The following is a 27,629-nucleotide window of genomic DNA, read 5'->3' as shown; positions in this document are numbered from 1 at the left end:
TTTTGTGGGCTGTACCTGTGGAGCTGGTAGCACTGCTGATCTGAACACAACTCTTTGAGCCCAGACTCCTTCCTGAGAGAGACTCCAGAGGGGAAGAAGATGAGCACAGTGGGCAAAGTAAGACAATGGGGTACGCTTGTTTAGTGCTGATTTCCAGTCCTCCTCTTTGATTGCATAGCACGGGTATATCTTCTCTGAGTGCTGTGCAGGTATCACATGCTGCTCTCTTCCTTTGCAGCAGTGACTAAGGTGGGGTGGGTGGCACAGAGGGAGAGTGCTCTGAAGGATCCCCATGTCTCCTGCTCGGGGCACTGTAGAGCGCAGTAAGTCGAGAGTAAAGTAAGGGATGCTGCAGTCCTGGTGTTCCCTTGATTTCACTGCGGATTTGCGGGGAAGATGGATCACACAATTGGGATGGAGAGTAGCAGGGTCGGGCTGAGAGCAATACCCCTGGGCTGCAGCAAGGGGAATGGGCACCACTGTGCAGAGGAGCTCTTTCTGAAATTAAGATATACAGAAAAGGGTTTTTATTAAATCCAACCGTAAAAAATTGGACTAAGAGAAAATGTGGCAAATCAGAGAATAGAGCACATTCCTGGTACATGCCCTGCCCCAACATATGCCATGGTTTGACTTTTATTCCCCGTTGTTTTGTTGTACTGTGTACCTGGTCAGAAGTATAACTGTTTCCCCGGAATGTTAGTATGCATTATAGTATATGAATGTTACAGATCTAGGGCTAAGTGCAACATGGGGCCCAATCCTTCAGTCTTTATTTCAGTATTATTTATTATTACTTGTTTAGCACTGACAATATACTCTGCAAACAGATTTCTGGCAAACTTGAGGCTGTACAGCTCTTAGGAGCCATTACATCCGAGGAATTGCTGAAATGCAAGCACTCCACCCCCTCCAGCTCTGGGGAAAAAACCCCCAAAACAATGTCCCATCCCTGTCCTGGGCAACACAAAAACAACATGTCAGCTCCTGAGGGTACTTTTACAGCCCTTTGGCACCACTCTAGCAGCCCAACGGGACCACAGCAAGGACAAGAATCTGACCCAATTTAAAGGGCTCCAAAGAATTTACACTCTCAGGGTCTGATCCTGAACACATTTATATGTCACTAACTTTATTTATGTGATTTCAGTGGGAGTGCTCACATGAGTAGGATTATGCACATGCACAAGTGTTTGCAGGGGAAGGGTCTAAAGAGGAGACGGGGCCCACTGCCAAAACTGGACGAGGAAGCAACTTAGAGTTTGCTTCTTTTGTTTTCTGTATTATTTATTAATAATACAGTCTCAGTCCTCATGAGCATTGTTAAAATGTTATTCAGCGGTATCACAATGAGGACGGGGTGGTAAACTGATGAACAAGGAGAAGATAGGGGCCAGTGCATGCGTAAGGGAAAACTTCCTTTGACTTAAACGCAAGCAGGATTCGGTCCTGACAGTTCCACCTAATAAATTATTTTGCAAGGCACTCTCATTCCATTAACTCTGTCCAAGTTCACATTTCTTCAAGAAATTGTACACTTCAGTAAAAATATAATACTAATAGGGAGAGTTATGATGAAATACTGGATGATGGCAACAAGAAAAAAAATAACAGGACAACAATGGTTGATAACTGATTGCAACATTCCACTCCTGACAGTTATAAATATCTAGTTACATTGGAAGCCAAGAGGAATTCATTTCAACAAACTGTGCTTGTGGCTGTTCCACTGTAAACCAGAACTCTAACTTAAATAGTTGTTAGAAGGGAAATTAAATGAGGACTGCTGTTGAGTTAATGTTAATTGTTCTATTAACTGAACAATTGTGCAGTCAGATTGTTAGATTATTCCCCTGAAACACCTCAGTAGCTATGTCTACAAAGCAGCTGAAGTTCTGCAATCCAGAAAATATTGTTTTAATTTAGCTGTATATTTGAGCCCCATATCTGTTTTTTAAATTACATTGTAAGATTTAAAGGATGAAAGCTAAACTGAAAGCCTCAGGCCTAGGCTACACTACAGGGCTAGGTCGAATTTAGCCACGTTAGGTTGATTTAAAAATGACTGCGTCCACACAACCAACCCCGTTCCGTCGACCTAAAGGGCTCTTAAAATTGACTTCTGTACTCCTCCCCGACGAGGGGAGTAGCGCTAAAATCAACCTTGCTGGGTCGAATTTGGGATAGTGCGGATACAAATCGACAGTATTGGCCTCCAGGAGCTATCCCAGAGTGCTCCATTGTGACTGCTCTGGACAGCACTTTGAACTCCAATGCACTAGCCAGGTACACAGGAAAAGCCCCAGGAACTTTTGAATTTCATTTCCTGTTTGGTCAGCGTGGCGAACTCAGCAGCACAGGTGACAATGCAGTGCCCCCAGAATCGTAGAGCATAGAATGTTTCTACGCTCCCCCTATCATCTCCGTCCCTGAGGTTATCGCAGATTAGAAGGCGAAGAAAACACACTCATGATGACATGTTTTCCGAGCTCATGCAGTCCTCCCGCACTGATAGGGCACAGCTTAATGCATGGAGGCATTCCGTGGCAGAGGCCAGGAAAGAATTAAGTGAGCGCAAAGAGCGAAGGCAGGATGTGACGCTGAGGCTAATGGAGGAGCAAATGGACATGATGAAGTGTCTGTTGGGGGAGCAAACGGACATGATGAAGCATCTGTTGGAGCTGCAGGAAAGCCAACAAGAGCACAGACCCCCGCTGCATCCACTGTATAACCGCCTACCCTCCTCGCCATGTTCCATAGCCTCCTCACCCAGGCGCCCAAGAACGCGGGGGGGAGGCTCCGGGCAGCCAGCCACTCCACTCCATAGGATGGCCCAAGCAACAGAAGGCTGTCATTCAAACAGTTGGATTTTTAGCGTGGCTACAATAAGCAATGTGGCCTTGTCCTTCCCTCCTCCCCCACCCCACTCGGGCTACCTTGTCCCTTATCTCTTTTTTTTTTTTTAATTAATAAAGAAAGAATGCATGGTTTCAAAACAATAGTTACTTTATTTGGAAGGGGGGAGGATGGTTGGCTTACAGGGAATTAAAATCAACAAAGGGGGTGGGTTTGCATCAAGGAGAAACACACACAACTGTCACACCGAAGCCTGGCCAGTCATGAAACTGGTTTTCAAAGCCTCTCTGATGCACAGCATGCGTTGCTGTGCTCTTCTAATCGCCCTGGTGTCTGGCTGCTCAAAATCGGACGCCAGGTGATTTGCCTCAACCTCCCACCCGGCCATAAACATCTTCCCCTTACTCTCACAGATATTATGGAGCACACTGCAAGCAGCAATAACAATGGGAATGTTGGTTGCGCTGAGGTCTGACCTAGTCAGCAAACAGCGCCAGCGAGCTTTTAAACGTCCAAAGGTACATTCCACCACCATTCTGCACTTGTGCTGCCTATAGTTGAACTGCTCCTTACTACTGTCCAGGCTTCATGAGCCATGGGAGCAAGGGGTAGGCTGGGGTAGGTGTTACCGCGCGGCCCTGCCGGCTGGGAGAGCAGCCTGAGGCAGAAGCCTCCAGCTCACAAGATATTCCAGGTAGGACTGAATCTCCATGAGAAGAAAATTAAAGAAGACAATGACCTGGAGTCTCTGGCTCCCATTCAGTGCTCTAGGAGGAGGATAGCCATATCTGTCCAGGTGCCGCTGATCGACCCCACCGAGGTCTGCCAGGAGCACCCAGGAGACGTACGATGGCTATCAGTCCTACTGCACCGTCTGCCGCGAAGGCAAGGAGCTGCTGCTGTGTAGCAATGCCGTACTGCGTCTGCCAGCAGCACCCAGGAGACATACGGCGATGGTGAGCTGAGCGGGCTCCATGCTTGCCGTGATATGGCGTCTGCCCAGGTAACCCAGGAAAAAAAGGCGTGAAACGATTGTCTGCCGTTGCTTTCACGGAGGGAGGGAGGGGAGCCTGACTACATGTACCCAAAACCACCCGCAACAATGTTTTTGCCCCATCAGGCATTGGAAGCTTAACCCAGAATTCCAACGGGCAGCGGAGACTGCGGGAACTGTGGGATAGCTACCCACAGTGCACCGCTCTGTAAGTCGATGCTAGCCACGGTAGTAAGGACGCACTCCACCGACTTAATGCGCTTAGTGTGGACATACGCAATCGACTGTATAAAATCGGTTTCTAAAAATCGACTTCCATAAAATCAACCTAATTTCGTAGTGTAGACAAGGCCTCAGATTCCTAATTTCCATCCAACCTAATAGAATCTGGATTAAAAGTCTATATCAAAAGTTGATCATACCGAGATAAATATAGTCTGTCTTTTTAAAGTACTAACATAGCCCTCCACAACCACAGTATCTGAAGCCCAGATCCACAAAAGGACATAGCACCTAAACTCCAGATTTAGGCTCTACTGCAATCCACAAACACTCCTAGGGTGCTACTTAACTCTGTAGGTGCCTAAACTCACTCCGCACCTACAGTTTTGCTATAAAAGTTCCCTCTGCGCTTAAGCTGCTACCTCCGGGCATCTGCAGTACACTTCACTCTAGGACTCTGGTTGCATATCTCATGCCTAAGCCCCAGCAGGATCCTCAAACCAGGTGAAGATCGGCATTCCCCAGCCTATCTTGCCTGTGGGACCTGATCTCTGGAATTTTTAGAGCACAGTAGCAGGTCACATGGCCAGTGAGCGCATGGCATGCTAGTCCAGCTTGCCATGCACTAAATCGCCACATGGACAAGCCTTTACTCTGTAACTTGGTGGCTACGGCACTCACCTAGGAGGAGGAAGACCCAGGTCCAGCCACCTGCTCCAAAGACTATTTAATTATTTATCCAAAGTAGAGCAGCTTCAATAGGAGTCTGGCAGGCAGAGCGACTGATTTAAATGAGAGCAAAATCTGTCCCACACTGATGTGATAGAAACTGTTGGTCAGAGTCAATATCTGTGCGCCAGACAAGGGGAAATGTTGGCCCAAAGCATACAGACCCTCAGTTGAAATTGTGTTGTGTTTATTTATGAACATTGAAAATATAAATAAATCAGAAAATCTCCTGTTCAAGTGAAGCAATTCATCTTTCTAATCCTTTACACCCTGCACAGTTATCTGCTTCTCCACTGAGGGACACCACTTCTACAGCAGGATCCTAGACTGCTGCACCTCAAGAGTGCCACCGTGATTTCCTCAGCCTCCGACCTCCCTGCATTATTTCACAGTCTCAATTCTGCCCAGTACATGTGTTGTACAGGACACAGATTCACTCAGGCAGCCTTTAAAAAGTATCTTACTTTTATAGGGTCCATTCATCATTGCCTCCTGTCAGGGATCTGGTCAAGCTCCCCCTGTGGGATACTTGCAAGACTGCTGTGAGGGGATCCAAATGCTGAATCTCACATGCCTTAGCTTTCTGGGGCAGGGCAGAGTTAAGCATTGTCCCTGACTTTGGGTCTCTTGGCATGCACTCGTGGCGCAGACCTCGTATCTGACATCCCTCTTGGAGGTAGGAACCCTGCAGCCCAGCTGCTTCGGCCCTGAAACTAGTATATTCTCCCTCAATCCTCCCCAGCAGCTCTTGCACATTACCCAGGATCCCACCCAAGGGTGAGCTTTCTGGTTTACAGCTTACCTCCTCAGGGGTACATGACAATGAAAGCCAACAGACACACAGACAGGTTTTGCAGAGGATTCTAAACACCATTACTCTTTACGTCACCTGAGAGATACGCCATTCTATACAAAGTACTAAACAAACCTATATGTATTTTCCCTGCCTCAGTTTCCCCACCACTCTGAACAATTATTTGGGCAAAGTCCAGAGTCCTCTATGGAGTCCAGGTTCCTTTCTCTGCCCCCCGTCCTCCTGCATATGGACTCTCTGGTCTCTTCTCCTCCTCCTCTCTCTCTCTCTCTCTGCCTCTAAAATGGCAGCTGAGAGACCCTTTTTTTATAACTTCCAGCCCCCTTTGGCAGGTGACCACAGAACCCTACAAGGTGACATCATTGCCACGCAACCTATCACTCTGCAAATCTGTCCTCATGGATAGGAACCAGCCTTTTGTCTCATCTGAATAAGTGATCATTTAAGATCTAAAGACTGACTCTGTGTCATCCCTAGTCTGGTAAGTGCATGCTACAGTCCTGTCAGCAAATGATCCACTGAGAGGCATTCTATGATACAACAATTTCATAATAGCAAGCAGAATTCATCAGCTGCACATAGACAGAGTCCTCAAATTGCCACACACTGCACCTTGTGCTTTCATGAACGGCAGTGCAGAGCGAGTGAAAAGTGGAAATAAAACGCTACCTTTCTGACCTGGTAGCATTTTTACAAGACTTTGCACTCAAATTGTGCTGATGTCAATGACTACACAAGTTGCAGGGCAACAGTCAATCAAGCCAATAGGCTGAAATTCACACCCCTGTGCAGAAGGCCAGCACAAGGCCTACCCAACCACTTAAACCTCAACTCTGGCCTGTTCCTCTGCACAGCTGTAACCCTAACCCTGTAGGCCTGCGCTAGTCCTCTGCACAGGAATGAATTTCACCTATATAGTTGGATTTTGCAACGGGTTTTAGTAAGACAGTCACAGTTCACTCCATTTTTTAAAAATTCTCAATCATTTAAAATGATGCCAGTTGGCAGCTCTGATTTCTATGCTTCTTAGCTAGCTAAAAGGAAAAAAAAAACATAAAATGTCATTTACAAAAAGTTCACACCTTGACTCAAACACAGTGTCTTTTCTCAGCTATTTTTGAGGACACAACTACCCAATTCAGGCTGCTCTAGTTGGAAGGTATCTGGACACTGTTACAAGAAATCCTTCTTTTTAAATATCAATTCATAGCTTAGTTAAACAAATTCACTTGGAATACAGGGTCTCAGCCAAAAGTAATAACTCTAAATAGCTGAGAGGTAGATTAGTGAATATTTCTAGTTGTATATGTCTTAAAAATAGAAGCCAATACCGTCTTATAATATTTGTCAAAAGAACAGACTGAATATCACCTTCCCTTCCCAGTGCAGGATTACTCAGATTTTAGGTGACAACTTGGCAGAGCGGCCTTAAAACTGACAACCAGATACAAGTGGATTCTGCTGGCGTAGGTGAACCCCCAAGGCAGGTAGGCTTGCTCTTGCATAGGGGGTATGTCAGGGCTTGGCCTGGGGAAGGACTGGAGGCATGACTAGAGCGTCGTGTTCTCCAGATAACCCTAGCTGAAGAGAGGCTCCTGCCTTTCATTCATTCAGCTATTTTTGTATTTAACTTCCTTCTTGCCCTTTGTCAGTAGCCAAAGTAACATGCTTTGTATATCTATGCCATATTCAGTGGCGTGCTGCATTTTCACTGAAGTTTTCACAAGCAGGATTCTGTGGGTTTCCATGATTCTGGTTCAGCTCAGATAATCGGCCCTGACCTTCAGTTCTTACTCATTCAAGACATTTTGTCTGTGTCAGGACTGAAAGATCAGGAGCGATAACAGCTTCAGTAACTTAGAAAGTTATTGTCATACTATGGGCCAAGATGTTACTAAAATCACAGATACTAATGAACACATATGTTAGATGCTTACAATACTATAGATTTCTTTCTAAAAACCTGTTACCACAGACCCTGTTCTGTTTTATTATAACAGCTGCTCCTGGTATTACGGGTTCAGCAAAGCAGCTCCTTATGTAGCACCAGCGTTCAAAATCCCCCAAAAAATTATAAGAGCTATTTTGCACATAATTTATCTGTATATATTATACTTGTTCAAAGATTCACATTTGTCCTCATCAGCCTGTGGCTCCATGCTTGGAGATTCTTCAAATGCTTAAGCTTTAAGGAGGAATTAAACTGTTGAATACATTTCAAACAACATAAGAGTTATTAGAAGGCCACATTCCTGTATTCTTTACTCAGGCAAAACTCACTTCATGTCCATCAATGACAGCTTTGCCTCACCAAGGAATGAGAGACACGCATGCTGTCCTACCAGGGGAGGAGTGTGGGAGGAAAGAGTACTCAAGCTGCCGTGACTTCGGATTTCAGCAGAAGTGAAAGTAAGCCGGTACGCCCCGGTACAGCGTACCAGCAAGAGCCGGTGCGCTGTACCAGGATAGATCAGCTTCCCCAGGCGCAATTTAAAGGGCCTGTGGCTCACAGCAGCAGCTGGAGCCCCCGGCTCTTTAAATTGCTGCCAGAGCCCCGCTGCCGGCGCCCTGGGGTAGCGGCAGTGGGGCTGGGGCGGCGATTTAAAGGGCCCGGGGCAGTAGCGGCGGCCAAGCCCTGGGCCCTTTAAATTGTCCCCGGAACCCCGCCGGCACTTCCCCAGGGCTCCGGCAGGCTCCAGGGACGATTTAAAGGGCCCAGGGCAGTAGTGGTGGCCGGAGCCCTGGGGAAGCGGTGGCGGGGTTCCGGGGATGATTTAAAGGGCCCAGGGCTCCGGCCACCACTACCACCCAGGGCCTTTTAAATCTCTGCCAGAGCCCCCGGCTGCCCTTGTTACCCCGGGGAGGGGGAAGAAAGCACTTGCCGGTACAGGGTGGGCCAGGGCTGGCTCTGACCTCCCCCAGCCCCGCCCATTCCAGGGGCCAGAGCCGGCCCCAGCCCAGCCCCATACCAGTAAGTCCCTAGACTTACTTTCACCCCTGGATTTCAGTCAAATCCTTCCCTCCGGAGTGAGGCATTTATGACAGTGTGGAGAGGAAAAGAGACAGGGCTGGAAACACCAGCACACTCGACGGATCTACAGAGACCTTTGAATAGAACCAGCCATTTGAGTTCTTTTTCCCTTCCCTGGGCAACATGACTCCCTTTGGAGCTGTGCTGCTATTGGTTCCGCTCCCTCTCCAAGTGGTTGGAGGGTACAAAAGAGAATTAATTCTGCTTTATTCAGCAGTAATTTCCCCACGGAAATCCACCTGTCCTGAGAGGTGCACAGCGTGGCTAGTCCGACTCCTGACTTCACCTCAAGCCACAGAGCCCTGACTATACATGAAGTTCATACAGAAGAGCTGCCATGATCCATAGGGGCTAAGGCATAGAATGACAATGATCCTGCTCTCCCCCATCACCTACATGCTGCACACAATTCAGGGTTGTTATGCTCTATTTTGCCTCTCTTCATCTCGTATCACATAGAAAAGGGGAGCGGATGGACCTATTGCATTTGGGTCATAGTATTTATGATACCTCTGTATCAGAGTGGTGAGAATTAATGCATCTATAATGTAAATAACGTGAGCTGGAAAGATAAAAGGGCAGATTAATGAAGATTGGGAAATTATTGTCATTCTAAACAATGCAGATTATCTTGTATCTGAATTCCAAACTTGAAATAGACCTAAACTTCAAGCTGATTTTATATGGTATGGATCCCAATTCTGATTTCAGTTACACCAGCTTTTCTTCCGGGGACCATCATTCATAGATTCCAAGGCCAGAAGAAACCATTGTGATCATCTAGTCTGATCACTGTATACAACACAGGCCAGAGAACTTCCCCAAAATAATTCCGAGAGCAGATCTTTTAGAAAAACATCCAATCTTGATTTAAAGATGGTCAGTGATGAAAAATCCATCATAACGTTTGGTAAATTGTTCCAACAGTTAATTAGTCTTATCGTTCAAAAATTAAACCTTATTTCTAGTTTGAATTTGTGTAGCTTCAACTTCCAGTCATTGGTTCGTGTTCTATCTTTCAGTGCTAGACCAAAGAACCCATTATTAAATATTTGTTCCCCATGTAACCAAGTCGCCCCTTAATCATCTCTTTGTTAAGATAAATGATGGAGCTCATGGAGCTATCACTACAATACATTTTTTCCAGTCTCTAATCATTAATCATTTTTGTGGCTCTTCTCTGAACCCACTCTAATTTATCAACATCCTTCTTTAACTGTGGGAACCAGAACTGGACACAGTATTCCAGCAGTGGTCACACCAGTGCCAAATATGCAAGTAAAATAACCTCTCTAATCCTACTCAAGAGTCCCCTATTTATGCATCCCAGGATCGTATTAGCTCTTTTGGCCACCCTGTCACAGTGGGAGCTCATGTTCAGCTGATTATCCATCAAGACACCCAAATCTTTTCAGTCACTGCTTTCCAGGATAGAGTCCCCCATCCTGTAAGTATGGCCTATGTCCTTCGTTCCTACATATATACATTTACCGTTAGCCATATTAAACTGAATATTGTTTGCTTGGGTCCAGTTTACCAAGTGATCCAGATCGCTCTGAATCAGTGACCTGTCCTCTTCATTATTTACCATTCCCCCCCAATTTTTCTGTCATCTGCAAATTTTATTAGTGATGATTTTATGTTGTCTTCTAGGTCATTCATAAAAAATGTTAAATAATATTGGATTAAGACGCAATCCTTGTGGGATGCCACTGGAAACACACCTACACAATTATGATTCCCTATTTACAGTTACATTTTGAGAATGGTCAGTTAGCCAGTTTTTAATCTATTTAATGTGTGCCATGTTAATTTTATATCATTCTGGTTTTTTAAATTAAAATGTCATGTGGTACCAAGTCAAACATCTTACAGAAGTCTATCACATTGACACTATTATCTTTATCAACCAAACTTATATGTTTACCAAAAAGAAATATCATCAACTTAGTTTGAAAGGATCTATTTTCCATAAACACAAGTTGATTTGCATTAATTACATTACCCTCCTTTAATTCTTGATTAATCAAGTCCTGTATGAGATGCTCAGGATCTATGTCAGGCTACAATTACCCAGATCACCCCTTTAACCCTTTTTAAAAATTGGCAGAACAGTAGCTTTCTTCCAGTCTTCTGGAACTTCCCCAGAGGCCCAAGACTTACTGAAAATCAATATTAATGGTCCAGTGAGCTCCTCAGCCAACTCTTCTAAAACTCTTGGACCTGCAGATTTTAAAATGTCTAGCTTTGGTAGCTTTTGTTTAACATCCTCTATAGATACTAGAGGAATGGAAAGAGTGCTATCAACACCATATGATGAGAATATATCATTTGTTTTTTTCCCAAATGCAGAATAGAAATATTTATTGAACACTTTTTCCTTTTCTGCATTATTATTGATAATTCTACCATTTCCATCTACTAAAGGACCTATACTATTGTCAGGATTCCTTTTGTTCTTAATATAGTTTTAAAGCTCCTTATTCTCCTTAATTCTGTTAGCCATAGATTTCTCCTTGTGTCCCCTTCCTTCCCTTATCAATTTTCTACAATTCCTAAATTCTGGTTTATATTCATCACTATCAGCCTCCCTTTTCTTCCATTTGCTATACATTTTTATTATTTTTTATTTTTCATTTATTTAAATTGAATTATTCTTGATTCACCCCAGGATGAATGAGATCAGAATCTTGCTCTTTATTTTTCAAAATGCACTGTAGAGAGTGCAATAAAGTAAAATCTGAAATGTACTTACTCCTTTGCAAGGTTATTAAATGCAAGGCAGCCATTGCCTGGGAAGCAGGGAACCCCTTTTCTATTGAGGAGGTTGAAGTCGCCCCACCCAAAGAACATGAAATTAGAGTTAAGGTAAGTCATCTGGATTGACACTGGTGTAAAACTGGAGTAGCATAGCAGTGAAGGCTATTACATTTGAAAGAAGCAGTTAAGATTCACCAATATATCCTGGCTGTGCAAAGCAGTCATAAACATAAACATAGTTTAAAAGCCCATTTAAGACGAGTTGACAGTTGTTTTGTGTTGCTAAAGTGGGGCAGAGCAGCCAGAGTGTACTGTGTTCCCTAAATCACACCAAGATGTACATGCAGGCAAAATTTCATGATAATCAGATTTAATTTACTTTTGTGTGTTGCTTCTCAACAAAAAAAAAAGAAAGAAAGAAAAAGAAAGAGAATGGTCGAACATTTTGTGATTCCTTGTCTCCATAAAAAAGGGCATTCAAATGTTTATTTTCTGCTGTATATGTTGACAATGGTTGGGTTGTGCAAAACCACAACATTAATGAAGTTCCAGTGCTTGGTATTATCAAGGCAATAGCTCAAATTTCCCATCAAACTTGGTGGTATTGCAATGGTAAGAGCAGCTCTCTAATTTGATTCAAGTCACAGCTGTAATTCTCCATTATCAACCTACAGTGTAAATGTAAGAGTGTTACTGCCTTACAGATTGTTGCCACGGGGGTGTGCCGTACTGATGCTCATGCTGTTAGCCTCAGTTTTAAGGAGGGTCTTTTTCCAGTCATCCTGGGCCACGAAGGAGCAGGAATTGTGGAGAGCACTGGACCAGGAGTGACTACATTTAAACCAGGTACTGAGAAATTAGCTATACCACTGCAGTGTCAGGGCCTTTTTTGCCATTCTGACACAAGGGCTATATGTTGGTGATGCTCTGTTGAAGTCAATGATTTATACTGGTATAAACTACAGAAACCGGTGAAAAACCAGGCCTTCTATTAGAGTAGAAGTTTAGTTACAATTAAACTTTGGTGGTTATGCATGGTGGAGGATAAAATGCAATGGGATGAAGCATTTTGTCTCCAAAGTTATCTGTCATGCCAGAAGACATGGCACTAGTAAATGTGTTTAAAGAGAGTGCACATAAACTGAACTCCTCCTACATGCCCCTCCACCCCACATGTGATTGGGGATATGATTACTCTCTGTAAATAGATTGCAGAGGAGGAGGGTAAACACCAGGGAAGATGAAGAGCTATTTAAGCTGAAGGACAATGCTGGCTCATGGACATTAGAAGAAGTTTTCTAACTACCAGAGGGCTGAGGTCATGAAACAGCTTCCCAATAGGAGTTGTGGGGCAAACAACTAAATTAGTTTTAACAAATAGAGCTGGACAAATTTATGAGTGGGACTGCATGACAGGGTTGCTTGTGATGGGGGGGGCAAGGCTCAGCAGCCCTGATTGTCCTTCCATTTTGTCTTATGTTCCTAAAATCTCATGCTTTGGGACTCATCCCTTCGGGTCAGGAAGGGATTTCCCCCTCCAAGTTTATTCGGAGGGATGGGAGTGTCTCCTTATTCTGAAACAGCAGAGATGGCCGCAGCTGGAGATGGGACACTGGGTAGGGTGGGCTAGTACGCATTGCCAGTGGCATTTCTTTTTCTTTTTTTTTTGCCTTCCTCTACAGCACAGGGGGCAGGTCACTTACTGGAATCATCTGGGTATATATCACTTAATCAGTTCCTTGCTATTGCAAGGGCCTCAGGCACTGGTGTACCTCAGTCCCTCCGATTCTCTGCTTGCAGGACATAACAGTTTAGTTTCCGGAGGGCTGTAATATTTTGGTCTAATTTTGGTTGTTGGGTGTTGTTGGTGGGCTGTGATCTGGTGGTCCTTTCTGGCTTTGAGCTCTAGGAGTCTGTGACAAGCAGTAACTCTGACGTAGCTAATGCAGATACGTTTATGGTTGTTTCGGATTTGAGAAGGAAAGACCACAAAGCAATTCACATGGATGCTGCTGGAGATATGTCCCCTTCAGTTATTGTACACAGAAAGAACAGGAAAAAGATCTGCAGCTGCAGAGTAAACCAGAAATGGAAACTTATGCTGCAATTGATGCCCTTGGGGCTGGTTAGCAACAAGTGATTGATGAGTGTCACCAGGGCTGTCACTACTCCCCAGATCCAAAGCTAATGCTGCCACGACCAGTCTCAGGCAAGGAGGTTTATTCTTTAAAGAGAGGTAACAAACAAGCACAACACAGTCCTAACTCAGCTCTTGGCCCCAGGCTTCAGGGCCCCAACCTCCATCCGCTCTGCTCCTCCCAGAGCAGCAGCTACAGGGCCATGTCCCTGACTCTAGGGACTACGGTGACCAGATAGCAAGTGTGAAAAATTAGGACAGGGATGGGGGGCAATAAGCACTTATGTAAGATAAAGCCCCAAATATTGGGACTGTCACTATAAAATCGGGACATCTGGTCACCCTACTAGGGACCCACCACAGAAGCTAGCTCCACTCCAATACAGCTTCCTCCTTAGGGCTCAGCCTATCTCAATCCTTCCTTCTCCCTGCTGCCTATTAGCAGCCCTTTATAGGCCCAGCTGTAGCCCAGACCTCTTTAATTATCTGTATTGGGCTTACCTGCTCCAGTCCAGGGCACTGGACTATCCACAGAGACCAGCTACCCTGTGACAACGAGCAAAGCAGGTGACTCTTCCCTCTCTCATCTGATGATCAGCTATTGTTGTAATGCAATCAGGCTTTCCCATTCCCCTCTGTAACCTCTGGGGCACTTTTTTGGTGTTGTTTTTGGAGTGGGAGGTTGTTTTGTTTTTACACAGCAGCACAGTGATGCAACCTTCTCTTTTCTGGCTTGCTGCATCACCACCCTCAGTTCATCCAAAATGTGGCTGCTAAAATTATCTTCTTTGCCCGCTGATCTAAACATCTCAACCCCTCTTTGAATTCCTCCACTGTTTCCCATGTGCCTACCAAAGAGAATTTAAATTTCTTGTCCTCACCTTTAAGGCTCTACCCAACTCATTTCTGGCTTTCATCTATCTCATCCCTTGTCTCCCTCTGATTATGCCAGTCTCTGTGCCTTGTTGCTGTCCCACTCCCAGTTTTTTACCCATGAAAGCTTATGCCCAAATAAATCTTGGTCTTTAAGGTGCCACCAGACAACAGAGAATTAGACATATTTAGGGCCTACAAGAGTTCCAAGAAGGGAGAACTTGCAGGGCTGGGCCTATGAGACTTTGAAAAAAACAACAGCAAATTTTGTAAATAACTTTAAACAAACAAACAGTATCTGATAAATATTGATTTTTCTAGGTGACAAGGTTATCCCACTCTATGTCCCTCAGTGTGGCCAATGCAAGTTCTGCTTGAATCCAAAGACCAACCTTTGCGAAAAGATCAGGTAGGAATTGCAAATACTGTATTTTACCTTGCAGGGAGCAGTAGGAGAGGCTTTTACATTGGGCCACAGCTGGGAGGGGCTGAGAGACAATCATGGAGGCAGTTACAGTTCCATGATTCTCTGTTCAGCTTCATCCTGGGGACGGCTCTAACTTTCACGGCCTGGGATAGACCATCCACCAACTGGCAGTAGCTGGAGCACAGTATGCTCTAGCCATGCCTTATCCCTCCTTCCCCTAACATGTCTCTTACACTGGGATGAGAATGATGGTATAGGAGCCAGCTACCCTTCTTTATGGGTCTCCCGCCATACCAGGGAAAGATCCTGCAGTGGAGATGCAGCGGCTTTCCTCTCCCTTTTTGTGCCAAGAGGAGTCGGGTCAGAGAACACTTCACTTTGTAGTCATCTTGCTTGCCAGACACTTAGAAAGTGTAATGAATAAAATACTAGTCTTTGCCAGCTTTTAAATCCAAGTGATAGCCACAGGAGATTTATTCTCAAGTATCTAGCTAAAATATCTGACTGTTTGGAGCCAGGTGACACACTAATCTAGCAGAACATCTGGAGACCCCAGTTAAAATCCTTGCTCAGGACAGACATGAAAGTGAGTTTGATGGTTGGTCTCCTCCTAAACGCTACTGTTCGTATTCCACAAAGACCAACTCACCATTTGGCAAAAAATTGACAACCTTTGTTCAAGTGCAGCCCATGACTGCAGTAGCAGAAGGATGGTCATAGAATCATAGAATATCAGGGTTGGGAGGGACCTCAGGAGGTCATCTAGTCCAACCCCCTGCTCAAAGCAGGACCGATCCCCAACTAAATCATCCCAGCCAGGGCTTTGTCAAGCCTGACCTTAAAAATATCTAAGGAAGGAGATTCCACCACCTCCCTAGGTAACGCATTCCAGTGTTTCACCACCCTCCTAGTGAAAAAGTTTTTCCTAATATCCAACCTAAACCTCCTCCACTGCAACTTGAGACCATTACTCCTTGTTCTGTCATCTGCTACCACTGAGAACAGTCTAGAGCCATCCTCTTTGGAACCCCCTTTCAGGTAGTTGAAAGCAGCTATCAGATCCCCCCTCATTCTTCTCTTCCGCAGACTAAACATCCCCAGTTCCCTCAGCCTCTCCTCATAACTCATGTGTTCCAGTCCCCTAATCATTTTTGTTGCCTTCTGCTGGACTCTTTCCAATTTTTCCACATCCTTCTTGTAGGGTGGGGCCCAAAACTGGACACAGTACTCCAGATGAGGCCTCGCTAATGTCGAATAGAGGGGAACGATCACGTCCCTCGATCTGCTGGCAATGCCCCTACATATACATCCCAAAATGCCATTGGCCTTCTTGGCAACAAGGGCACACTGCTGACTCATATAGTGAGTCAGAGTAGAGGGACACTGACAGCAGGGGACGGTGAAGTATAAATTCTTTTGTTGTTGTTGTCGCTATAGCAAAATTAAAACACCTATTTCTGATCAAGACCTGATGCCTGACGGTACCAGCAGGTTCACCTGCAAAGGGAAGCAGATTTACCACTTCATGGGGACTAGCACCTTCTCTGAATACACCGTTGTAGCGGAAACCTCTCTTGTCAAAATTGATGCTGCTGCTCCTCTGGATAAAGTCTGTCTGATGGGCTGTGGATTTTCCACAGGTTATGGGTCTGCCCTCAATACTGCCAAGGTGAGCTAATTAAGACCCAACTCCTACTCACTGTACTAACATGAATAGTCCCTTTGATTAGGAACTTTTCCATATGACTGTAATGAATTCAGTAGGTCTACTCACATGAAAAAGTGAGCACTATTGCCTCTGAAGGTTAATTTAAAAAAAGAATATGCTCTTCTGGAACATTAACTGTAACCATTTTTTATTATACATACATATATATGTATGCATAATGTAAAATAATTTAATAAAAAAGTTTTACTCAGTGTTTTGTTACTGTAGTTTTATACAGCATTTTATATATTTTTAAAATCTTTAGTACAGTTTTAGTTTTAAAAACAAAACTGTACTTGATGGTTTATATACAACCTCAGTTTCAAGTTTCCACATTTCTGGTGTTAATGAATGGTAATGAACACTAAGCCAACACACCAAGTTCCATTTGAGAGGCATGGTCTGGGCGAGTCATGAATCAAAGGTCTTGATATTAAACACACAAGAAGTGGATCATTTCTTATGTTTTTCAAACAATAAAAAGGATATGGCCCCATCCAACCTGTGCATTTGCTGTGGTTTATTGACATGAGCCGGAGATCACAGACAAACATTTAGAAAGCTCCTTTTGTCTCCAGGGTTCTAAAGCCATTTCCTGACCTTTCTTATTATTGCAGGTGGAACCTGGGTCTACTTGTGCTGTATTTGGCTTGGGAGGAGTCGGCCTGTCAGCTGTCATAGGCTGTAAAGCTGCTGGAGCTTCCCGGATCTTTGCAATTGACATCAACAACAATAAATTTTCATTGGCAAAACAGTTAGGAGCCACTGACTGCCTCAATCCTCAGGATTTCAAGAAGCCCATTCAGGAGGTTATAACTGAAATGAGCAATGGTGGTGTTGATTTTGCCATTGAATGCGTCGGTAACGTTGCTGTCATGGTATGTGTCATGTTCTTCTGTACCAGATATGGACTGGTCATAGAGCTTGCTTATGCACACCAGATGTGTTCACCATAAGATCCTTTACTGCTCTGCCAGGTGTGGCTAAGGTTAGCTTTAAATAAGGTATTTTACACACTGTGCCACCTAATGACTGAACTGTATAATACAGTTTTGCGTTCCATTACAGTATGTGTATTTTGGTCTAGGTCTGTGCTCTGATACAGTGGTAATAGGTGTGATAAGGACTCTTATGTAGAATCATAGAATATCAGGGTTGGAAGGGACCTCAGGAGGTCATCTAGTCCAACCCCCTGCTCAAAAGCAGGACTCATACCCAATTAAATCATCCCAGCCAGGGCTTTGTCAAGCCTGACCTTAAAAACTTCTAAGGAAGGAGATTCCACCACCTCCCTAGGCAACGCATTCCAGTGTTTCACCACCCTCCTAGTGAAAAAGTTTTTCCTAATATCCAACCTAAACCTCCCCCCACTGCAACTTGAGACCATTACTCCTCGTTCTGTCCTCTTCCACCACTGAGAATAGTCTAGAACCATCCTCTCTGGAACTACCTCTCAGGTAGTTGAAAGCAGCTATCAAATCCCCCATGTAACCCTTCTGCCCGTCAGAGTTGGCAGCAACAAGGGCCAGGTTCAGTATTTAGGGGTTCCATTTCAATAACACAATGCAAAAGCTGCTCGAGCCCCCATCCAGTGACCTGGGACAATTACATACCACCCCCCTGGGCACCTCTAAGAGGCAATACTTCCCCTCTCGCAAGCACAGAGTCTGAGTATAGCAAAAGCCTTTTAATAAAGGAGGGAAACAATGCGGCATTATGTTGAGGAAACACCACAAACAGGATTCATAACACAAACCATGAGCAAAAGACCCACCCCCAAGTAAGTTTGGCAGTGTCTTTTCCCCTCAGGGTCTTAAATCCAGCCATCCAACAGTCGCTCCTCCCACAGTTTCTGTCCCTGGTCAGTGCAGCCCCCAGAGTTCAGAAGTTCATCTGCAGAGTTTACCTCCCAATCTGGGTGGACGTGGGGGGAGATATGAGGGGGGGCATCTTACATGCTCCACTGCTCGGGTCAACGGCCTCTCCGTGGGGTTCTGCTGCAGTCTTCACTGCCAGCTGCGCCTCTCCTCCAGCCACCCAGCTGGCCGCTCCTCTCCACTAGCCATCCTGCTAGCCACTCTTCTCCGTCAGCTGCCCTGCTAACTGCTCACCAATATATCTTCAGGCCCCCTGCTTAACACAGCTCCCAGTGATTTCAGCTTTAGTAACTTCAGCCCTCAGTGATTTCAGCTATTGGGGGGGTAGGGGGGGACCAGAGCTGGCACACTCAGAACCTCTAGCCCAAAGTAGGTCTAATGCTTAGACCTAGGAATCAGTTATTTCAGCTCTGTAGCATATAACAAGACTCCTAATGGAGTCAAAATTAGCTCTGTTATTACACAGTGGTGACAGGAGGGATCAACATAGTTTGGGGCCCATAATGCCAGGTACACATACCTATCCCCAGGCTCTCTCAGTTCAGTAGGCTTGGGAACCCATGTCCCTTGCCTAGCAAGTGCTATTTAGTTGAGGGCGAGTCCCTCCATCATAAAATGCCAAGTACAGTTCTACTGTCCTTGATTCCATAACCAAGATAACAATACTTTATTACTCCTACCCCAATAACAAAGAGACTGGGGGTCCCACAGTAGCCAAAGTGACTATTTGGGCAAGCAGTCCCATCATGCTAGGCCAGGTGGGTGTGCCCATGCAAACGAGATCAGCTCCTGAAGTCCTTTTCCACAACTCACCACCAGATGTCAGGGTAGAGCTCATTCTGACTCTGCTTACACTTAGATGGGATAAACAGTCGGATATAATGAGATTGTTGTTTTTATTAAAACAGACAGTAATAATTCATTACAATTAAATACCCTCCAAGTGTTATGTACTAAAGATCCTCCCAATAACTGTCTCCCCCAATGGCTCTTCTTCCCAAAATGGTACACTCCTGATATGAATAGAATAAAGCTGCTAACATTAAGTTTCTGTGGGTTATACGGGTGCCTTTACAGAGGTTAATTAAGGGTGCACTTCCCTAGCTGCAACTTCCTGAGGTGTTGATTCTGAGGCAAGAAAAATGTCCCAGGGAGCTCACGAGGCACCTGTTGTTGCTGCACGCTTTAATGGAGAAGGGGAGACCAGCCCCTTTTCTGGGATGGATTGGTAGCATGGCCTTTGCTGTCAGAATTTTCCTCTTCTTTCAAACCTGAAGTACAAGGAACAAGATTGTTCTTGGCCCCTACACAGAGACACAAGAAGGTCCTTGTTCCCTCTTCCTCGCTCCCTGGTACCTAGCTCTGTGCAGGTTTATGATCTAGCAACATGCCTTAATCTGGCCACTGCATCATATGGAAAGCCAAAGGCAACCTCACCTATTCCCACTAGATGCCAACTCAGACACTGCCCATCCCGCTGTTTGGGAAAGAGAACCATATAAGCAAGCCATTACATAAAGCATTTCCATTCAGCATCTTCTCCAGTTCTCACTAGTTGCCCCAGTCAACAAGGTCTCCAGATCAGGCTGCAAATCTGTCACCTCAAAGTTTAATTTCCAGCCCTCAATAACACAGACTGAATGTACGTTCTCCTCACCTTTATATGCTGCCCTCAATGGGGTGCATACAAAGTTCTCCTATACATGCTTTTGGAATTGTAGAGATTCATATTGTACCATTTCCCAAGCCAGAAATCTTAAAAAAAAAAATTATTAAATTACTCAATCTTTTTTCTTGGTAATTATTTACTAATTACTAACTTCTTACATCCTACTTAACCCATGCAAACTGGTACCAAGTTTACCACAGAGCTGCAGCATTTATCCTATCTCCCAGCAAAAGTTTGGATTCAGGAGTTAAGAAATCATGGGATATCCTCTATAAACCAAATTACTGTGTCACATGAAGTATTATCATTTACAAGAATATGATTCCAGTGCCAAATGTTGGTTCTGTTCAACTCAATGGGAGTACTGTCATGGCCTTTATTGGAATCAGGATTTGACTTTTAATATAAATGAAATAAGACTGAACTACTAAAACAAGCATAATACTGTAAAATATCATATATCTTTAAGACAGGTGATCATGGTATTGTTCAGGTAAGACTAAACACAGTACTGACTTTTTGGAGGGCATAGAGTTCATGCAATCTTTCTGCATAATTATGTTAAGTCAATCTTACTTGTTTTGCAAATTTTCAGATCACCTTTATGTCTAGTTGAATTGCAGTAGTGGGGAGGGGGATCTGTTCCATCTTTTCATTTTAAGCACCTTTGAACACATTTATTGCCATGATGAAAACTACCATTTTTCCTGCGCTTTGTTTTCTGGCAATTAGCCAGTTTCTGATCCATGACAGTAATTTACCTCTTACCCCATGGCTAGCATCTCAGTCCTCACTCAAACTCCCATTAAAGTCCATGGAAGTTTAATGAACTATGAACTGAGTAAGAGCCTAAAGTCTGATCACACAAGCAGTAATGTGCCCTTTAAATCTGAGTTTGCTTTGTCTTTCAGAAAGCTGCCCTGGAGTGCATCATGGTGGGCTGGGGAACTTGTACAATTGTTGGAGTGGCTCCGGGTGGACAATCAATCCCTGTTTCTCCAATGCAGCTGATAATGGGAAAGAAAATAAATGCCACTTTCTTTGGAGGTCCGTTTTCCCACATAGTTTAGCCATAAGGCAGTGGGAGGGTGGAAGAACAGTTATATCCATCTCATCTAAGATATACAGGTTTCAGAGTGTTCGCTGTGTTAATCTGTATCAGCAAAAACAACAAGGAGTACTTGTGGCACCTTGGAGACTAACAAATTTATTTGGGCATAAGCTTTTGTGGGCTAAAACCCACTTCATCAGATGCATGGAATGGAAAATACAGTAGGAAGATATATATACACAGTTCATGAAAAGATGGGAGTTGCCTTACCAAGTGTGGGGACGGGGGGTAAGATCTAACGAGATAATTCAATTAAAGTGGGCTATTTCAAATTAGGCCTGAATAAAGACTGGGAGTGGATGGGTCACTACAAGAACTAATTTCCCCAAGCTAATTTCCCCCTACTGTTACTCACACCTTCTTGTCAACTGTTTGAAATGGGCCACTCTGATTACCACTACAGAAGTGATTTTTCCTCCTGTTGATAATAGCCCACTTTAATTGAATTATCTCGTTAGAACTGACCCCCCCACACACACTTGGTAAGGCAACTCCCATCTTTTCATGTACTGTGCATATATATCTTCCTACTGTATTTTCCACTCCATGCATCTGATGAAGTAGGTTTTAGCCCATGAAAGCTTACGCACAAATAAATCTGTTAGTCTCTAAGGTGCCAAAAGGACTCCTCGTTGTTTTTTCTAAGATATGCAGTATTTCCCAAAACACGATGGCAGTTCTTTTGCCACCACGTTTGGGGAAATATAAACAAAAATAGAAAAAGACTGTCTACCATCCAATTCAAGAAAATTAATCTAAAATTGCACAATCTTTCCCCCTTCTCAGACAGCATTCTTGGAAGCCAAGCTGTTTGCCATCTTGTATTTTTATAGGAAAAACAGAATGTTTCCATACAAGAGAGAAACCATAGCAGTGAGACGTTACACAAGGGGAGAATGGGGAGTGGTATCTGGAGTTGCTGGATCCTTTGAAATTTAGAAATTCCAAAAATTGCAAGCCCAAAGTCTCGTATATTCCCCCTACCTTTTTATATAGCTGTGAATCACTGAAATTATGTTCATCAGAAAAGACTGGAATTACTGGTCTGCAGGGAGCACTTCATCCCTGGGCTTCAAGCTCCCTATTGAACCCTGGATCAAGTTCAAGTTCATGGCCCTACCCTTCAAAGATTCCACCGGCAGATCTATCTGACAAACTGCATCTTCCTCTACCACAAAGATTCTTCATGATAGCTTTTTTTGTTTTGAGAAGCACAGTTATTTATCAGAGTCAAACTCACGAGAACTGGAGACCGAGCTCTCTCAGCAGTCAGCCCAGGATTGTGGAACTCAATTCCTGTAACGGCCAGGATGATCATGGATCACTGCTTTCAGCTTCCAAAGGCACAAGCCCATCTCTACACCCTACCTGCCTTCAGCAATAACAATAATTAACACAACAAGCCAAGTAACCAACACAATTTCAGTGTCACAGGCAGGGAGAGAGAGCCACAAGACAAAGAATCACAGAAGAAATTCCCCATGGCAGAAGTCCAGCACAAGGGCTATTCACCACTCACACCCTCAAAGCAAAGCTTAAGTGGGACTGAACTGGTGCACAAGCTTCATGCTGGCCCTCTGCACAGGGGTAAATGTCACCCACTTGATTACTTGGTTAGGGTCTTTTAAGGCTCAGATGCCACAATGATGAACATGGTATAAATAAATACATCAGGAGTCTAAATGGCCATTAAATAAGCTATACCCCAAAATCAGATAAGGATATTATTTATATTGTTGTACATACACATATTATCAAACTTGTAGATCTTCAAAAACAAATTACGATTCCAAATTATACAACTAGTTTTAAAAGAGGTGGCTCACTTCCTAACAGATTAGAGAGACCAGGTTCTCCATTCTGTGAAATGAAGTATGTGAATGACCCCTCCTGAGTTGATGACATTTTGCCTACAGTTTTGTTTTTCTGTGCCAAATCCCCATTGACTTCAAAGGCCATTCCACATATGGAATGAGAGTAAGCTATGACTTTAAATGCTTTTTTAATGACAGCTCCATAAACTACAACCTTGCACACCTCATGGTTTAAGCAAGAGAGAGTCTTAAATAATTGTTCTGAACTTAAATTACTTTCCATGTATATTCTCCTACCTGAAAACTGTTGTGCCACTTGGTAATTCTAGAAGTAACGGGAGAGAACAGGGGTAGTTTAAAAACCCTCACAGGAAAAAATGTTCAAGTTGAGCACGGATTTCATGACCAAGCCGCTGTTACTTTCCTCTCTTCATAGAAAATCCAGAAGGCTTTTTTCACTCCCTGGGCTTTGCCAGGGAATATCAGCAGAACCAGGATGCCAGCTGCCCCCCATAGTGGAAAGTGCAACGAGAAAGATAGGTTGAGATGACACAGGCTGCCTGCATCCTCAGTCCCCCCCAGGGAACCTGGAGGCAGCCAGCACAGCCCAGAAATTGTGATGGGCCTGCTTAGGAGAGGGCATAACAAGTTTGCCTAGAAAATGCGCTGACCCAGAATATCTCTTGGGCAGCCTTTGGGGAGAGGGGTACCTTCCGTAGTTTCCTGGCATAAATTAATGCTGGCCTCTCCCAGTGGAACTCAAGGGGAGAATCACAGTGCAAACATCTCCTCCTGCAAGTCAATCTCCCCAAAGACACAGTTGCAGGAGGGTGCAGATTGCCTGGGCCAGAGGAGGCAAATCAAGCCCACTCAAGAATGACTTTGGTCTTTTCAATGAAGTGCTGACCTGGCTAATTTCCTGTTCCGATTCGTGAACCAAAATTATCTTTTTTATGACCTAGTTATGTAAATACAGCCTGTTTGATTTGGGGTGCTATATGCTTTGTTGCAGGTTGGAAGAGCGTAGATTCTATACCAAAGCTGGTGTCTGATTATATGGGAAAGAAATTCAATTTGGATGCCTTGGTGACATACACTCTGCCATTCGACAAAATCAATGATGCTTTTGATCTTATGTATGAGGGGAAGAGGTAGGTTGTTATCAAGAAATTAAACCAGCCTTATCTTGCTGATATAACACCTTTAAAACAAAACATCATTTAAAAACCCAGCAAAAACCTTATTCCTGCTGCTCACTTAGCGAAGCACAACTGATAGGGTGATGAGACAGTGTTTTCAAGGGGCTCCCACAAACAGTTTCCTAGTCAGCCCAATGTTTCAGGCAGGGGTTCATGTGCTTCCACAGAGGAGGGTAGAGGGATGGGGAAATCTACATTTAAATAAAATACTTTCTTATAAACAAAACTAAAAAAGGAGGTATCAGCACTGAGCAAACAAACTTTTTTTTTTTTTTTTTTTTTAGCTTTTAAGCTACACTTTTGCTGGAAATATTTATACTTTCTTCCCAAGATATATACTGAGTCTATTGATAGCATAGCACTGAGTTCAACTTGTGTAATTTGAAGGGTGCATGTGAGGGGACATTTTAGAGGGGCCAGGGCCCATCTGGTCCAATCTGGCCTATTGCAAAAGCCAAAATTTGTCTTGCCAAGTATTTTAATGACATTCCCCCACAGGATTATGTTATTTGTGGCACGGACAGGTTTAGCAAAGAGCAGGTTACTCCATCCAAGGCAGAGAAACTAGCCCAAATTTCCCTTTACTGTGGGGACAGTTTTAAAAGGAAACCCAAACATCTCCTGCACCCCATCACTGCAGCAACTTCTGAATCCTAGCACTTCACCCTCCCAGCACAAGAATAGTTCTGCTGAATTGGTCAACAACTGACAGAGGTGGGAATGGCTGAGACTTTAAACAGAAGCAGCCACAGAAGGTAAAAAACGAGTGTTGTCCATACGCAGATGCTATGCACAAATGTTAAATAAAAAGTTACAAATAAACAACGTTGATATATTTTTCTATTTTCTGTTCGCAGCATCAGAACCGTCTTGGTTTTCTAAGGATTCAACTTAAATTTTTGCAGACTTCCATATGAATTTGAGCCTTATCCTCAGCCTGCCTCACTGCTTAATGACTCGATTATCTTTTCTTTACATATTCCAGAAAGTACTTATGTTCAGTACGTGACAATATCGAATAGGTAGGAACTAAAGGTCACAATAGACAGTAGCTATAAACACACAGATATAAGCGTTGTGGAAGTGTATGATACCAATACACAACATTTATACATGGATGTGCAGACAGCGGGTCACTTTAGTGCAACATGCTTTTTTGCTAACACTGTGATATGTTATTTTTTATTTGTATATAGTATCTTATCTCATGAAATAATTAACTATATAGAATGTGTTTCCTAGTTTTTATGCCAAGAGTTTTCATTCCATTCCATTTTTGTTGGCATCGTCTTGCAAAAAGACTAAAAACAGCCTCAAAGTGACTAAGCGTTAGATCCACAAAGGGACTGAGCATTGTAAAGCCTAACTTTCAGGTGCTCTCCCACCCAGTGATATCCTCAGCCCTGAGTTAGGCACATAGATTCTCTATACAGTGCCCGGGGAGAGTTAGGTACCTAAGAAAGGGATTTACAGAAGCCAGCACGATAAGTGGGGAACTGCTTTAGGCAGCCAGTAAGAAATGCTGAGGAGAAGAGTGTGGCCTAAGCCCTGCTCCTTCAGGGAAGTTAGGCACCTAACTCCACTACTACGGATTCACATTCGTGAACCTTCTGGAATTGAAGGCCTAAGCCAGGCCAGCCCTTACTTCCAAAGGGGAAAAAAACAGAGTGAGAGACAGAGACATCCACTCTATTATAACCAATAACCCAGCGGTTAGGGCACTCACCTGAGATGTGGAAGGCCTGCTGTCAAATCCCTTTTTCTGCCTGGCTTGGAGCAGGGACTTGAGCCTGGGTCTCCCCTATCACAGGAGAGGGCCATGATCACTGAGCTATTACACATTCTGGGGCAGAGCACTCATTCTCTCCTGTTGAAGTGGTGGAGCAGGGAGGAGTCAGAGAAGTAGATACTTGAGACCAGGACGGGAAGAGAGAGCCGGCAGCTGCTGGGAACAGGAAATCAGGCTGCTGCTGGAAACAGGAGGGTGGTGCATGTAGTCACCATCTCCAAAATAACTGCACGGCTGCAGGAGCTCTTTGCATCATCATGAGAGCTCCTGCAGCAGCGGGGCACAACCATGTGTCTCACGATAAATTCATGAGAGTTGGCAATACTGTGTCTATGTGGGAAAGCTATGCCATTATAGGCTAAGGTGTGTATTTAAACCAACGGTGTTTTATCAGTATAAACCCCTGTGTAGACACTTTTATTCCAATGTAGGAGGGCTATTTTTGGTTTAGCTTGTATGACTTGGGAAGCTGTGCAAACAAAACCAAAAAAGCCACTCTTATCAACACAGGGATTTATACTGGTATTACTATATTGGTTTAACAATAGGCGCCGACTCCGTGGGAGCTCCAGGGCAGAGCACTCACGGGGAAAAATTAGCAGGTGCTCTGCACCCGCACCCACCTCCCCCGTCCCCCTCCTAACCTCCTCCTCCCCCTTCCCCATGCACATGGGTCCTCGCTCCTCCCACTCCTTCCCAGCACTTCCCACCCACCGCCTAACAGCTGTTTGGCGGCACTTAGGACTTTCTGGGAGGAGTGGGGATGCAGCGCACATGGGGGAGAAGGCAGAGAAGAGGCGGGGCAGGGGCGGGGACTTGTGGGTGGGGCAAGGGTGGGAAGAGGCGGGGCGAGGCCAGAGTTGGGAGGTCAAGCACCCAGCAGGCAGAGGGGAAGTCAGCGCCTAAGGGTTTAACTATACCAGTTTAATTATACTGGTATAACTGAGAAAACGTCCCTGTTTAGGCAAGCCCACAGTGAAAGTTACAGAGGAAATATCCAGGACCTCATTTTTATGACAAACGTTTAAATAACATCAATGGTGTCATAAATATAAAGGGAAGGCTAACCAACTTTCTGTATACAGTGCTATAAAATCCCTCCTGCCCAGAGGCAAAACCCTTTCACCTGTAAAAGGTTAAGAAGAGAAGGTAACCTTGCTGGCACCTGACCCAAAATGACCAATAAGGAGACAAGATACTATAAAATCCGGGGGGGTACAAAGGGTTCTGTCTGTCTGTGTGATGCTTTTGCCAGGAACAGATCAGGGATGGAGTCTTACAACTCCTGTAAAGTTAGTAAGCAATCTAGCTAGAAAATGCATTAGATTTTCTTTTGTTTAATGGCTGGTAAAATAAGCTGTGCTGGAGGGAATGTATATTCCAGTATTTGTGTCTTTTTGTAACTTAAGGTTCTGCCTAGAGGGATTCTCTATGTTTTGAAACTGATTACCCTGTAAGGTATTTACCATCCTGATTTTACAGAGGTGATTCTGTTACCTTTTTTTTTTAATTAAAATTCTTCTTTTAAGAACCTGATTGATTTTTCATTGTTGTTAAGATCCAAGGGTTTGGATCTGTGTTCACCTGTACCAGTTGGTGAGGATTCTTATCAAGCCTTC

The 27,629-nt window shown here is 44.2% G+C and overlaps 1 protein-coding gene and 1 long non-coding RNA gene across 3 annotated transcripts in view; one reads left to right on the top strand and one right to left on the bottom strand.

The window, feature by feature from the left end:
- The window catches only part of LOC311519414, a 38,427-nt gene extending 12,429 nt beyond the window's left edge, over positions 1 to 25,998 (bottom strand). Inside the window, exons 1-2 of the long non-coding RNA XR_014711270.1 lie at positions 25,948 to 25,998; positions 16 to 498 (exon numbers count right to left, since the gene is read on the bottom strand). This is a non-coding gene — a long non-coding RNA (uncharacterized lncRNA). The remainder of the gene's footprint in view (positions 1 to 15; positions 499 to 25,947) is intronic.
- On the top strand, positions 25 to 25,949 carry LOC311519410 (all-trans-retinol dehydrogenase [NAD(+)] ADH4-like). Of its 2 annotated transcripts, XM_084625869.1 has the most exons (9): positions 71 to 117; positions 11,413 to 11,514; positions 12,111 to 12,252; positions 14,738 to 14,825; positions 16,281 to 16,512; positions 17,169 to 17,429; positions 21,009 to 21,144; positions 24,035 to 24,173; positions 25,079 to 25,949. In XM_084625869.1, the coding sequence occupies exons 1-9, from the start codon at positions 100 to 102 to the stop codon at positions 25,101 to 25,103; spliced, it is 1,143 nt and encodes a 380-aa protein (XP_084481995.1). In that variant the 5' UTR covers positions 71 to 99; the 3' UTR covers positions 25,104 to 25,949. The 2 variants fall into 2 exon arrangements, with proteins under 2 accessions (XP_084481996.1, XP_084481995.1); XM_084625870.1 differs by lacking the exon at positions 11,413 to 11,514 and having other exon boundaries at positions 25 to 117.
- Positions 25,999 to 27,629: the final 1,631 nt, after the last annotated feature.

Source organism: Lepidochelys olivacea, assembly GCF_965140295.1.
Source record: "Lepidochelys olivacea isolate rLepOli2 genome assembly, chromosome: 4".
NCBI lineage: Eukaryota > Metazoa > Chordata > Testudines > Cheloniidae > Lepidochelys > Lepidochelys olivacea.
Note: the sequence above shows the minus strand (reverse complement) of the source record. Positions and strands in the feature narration are given on the sequence as shown.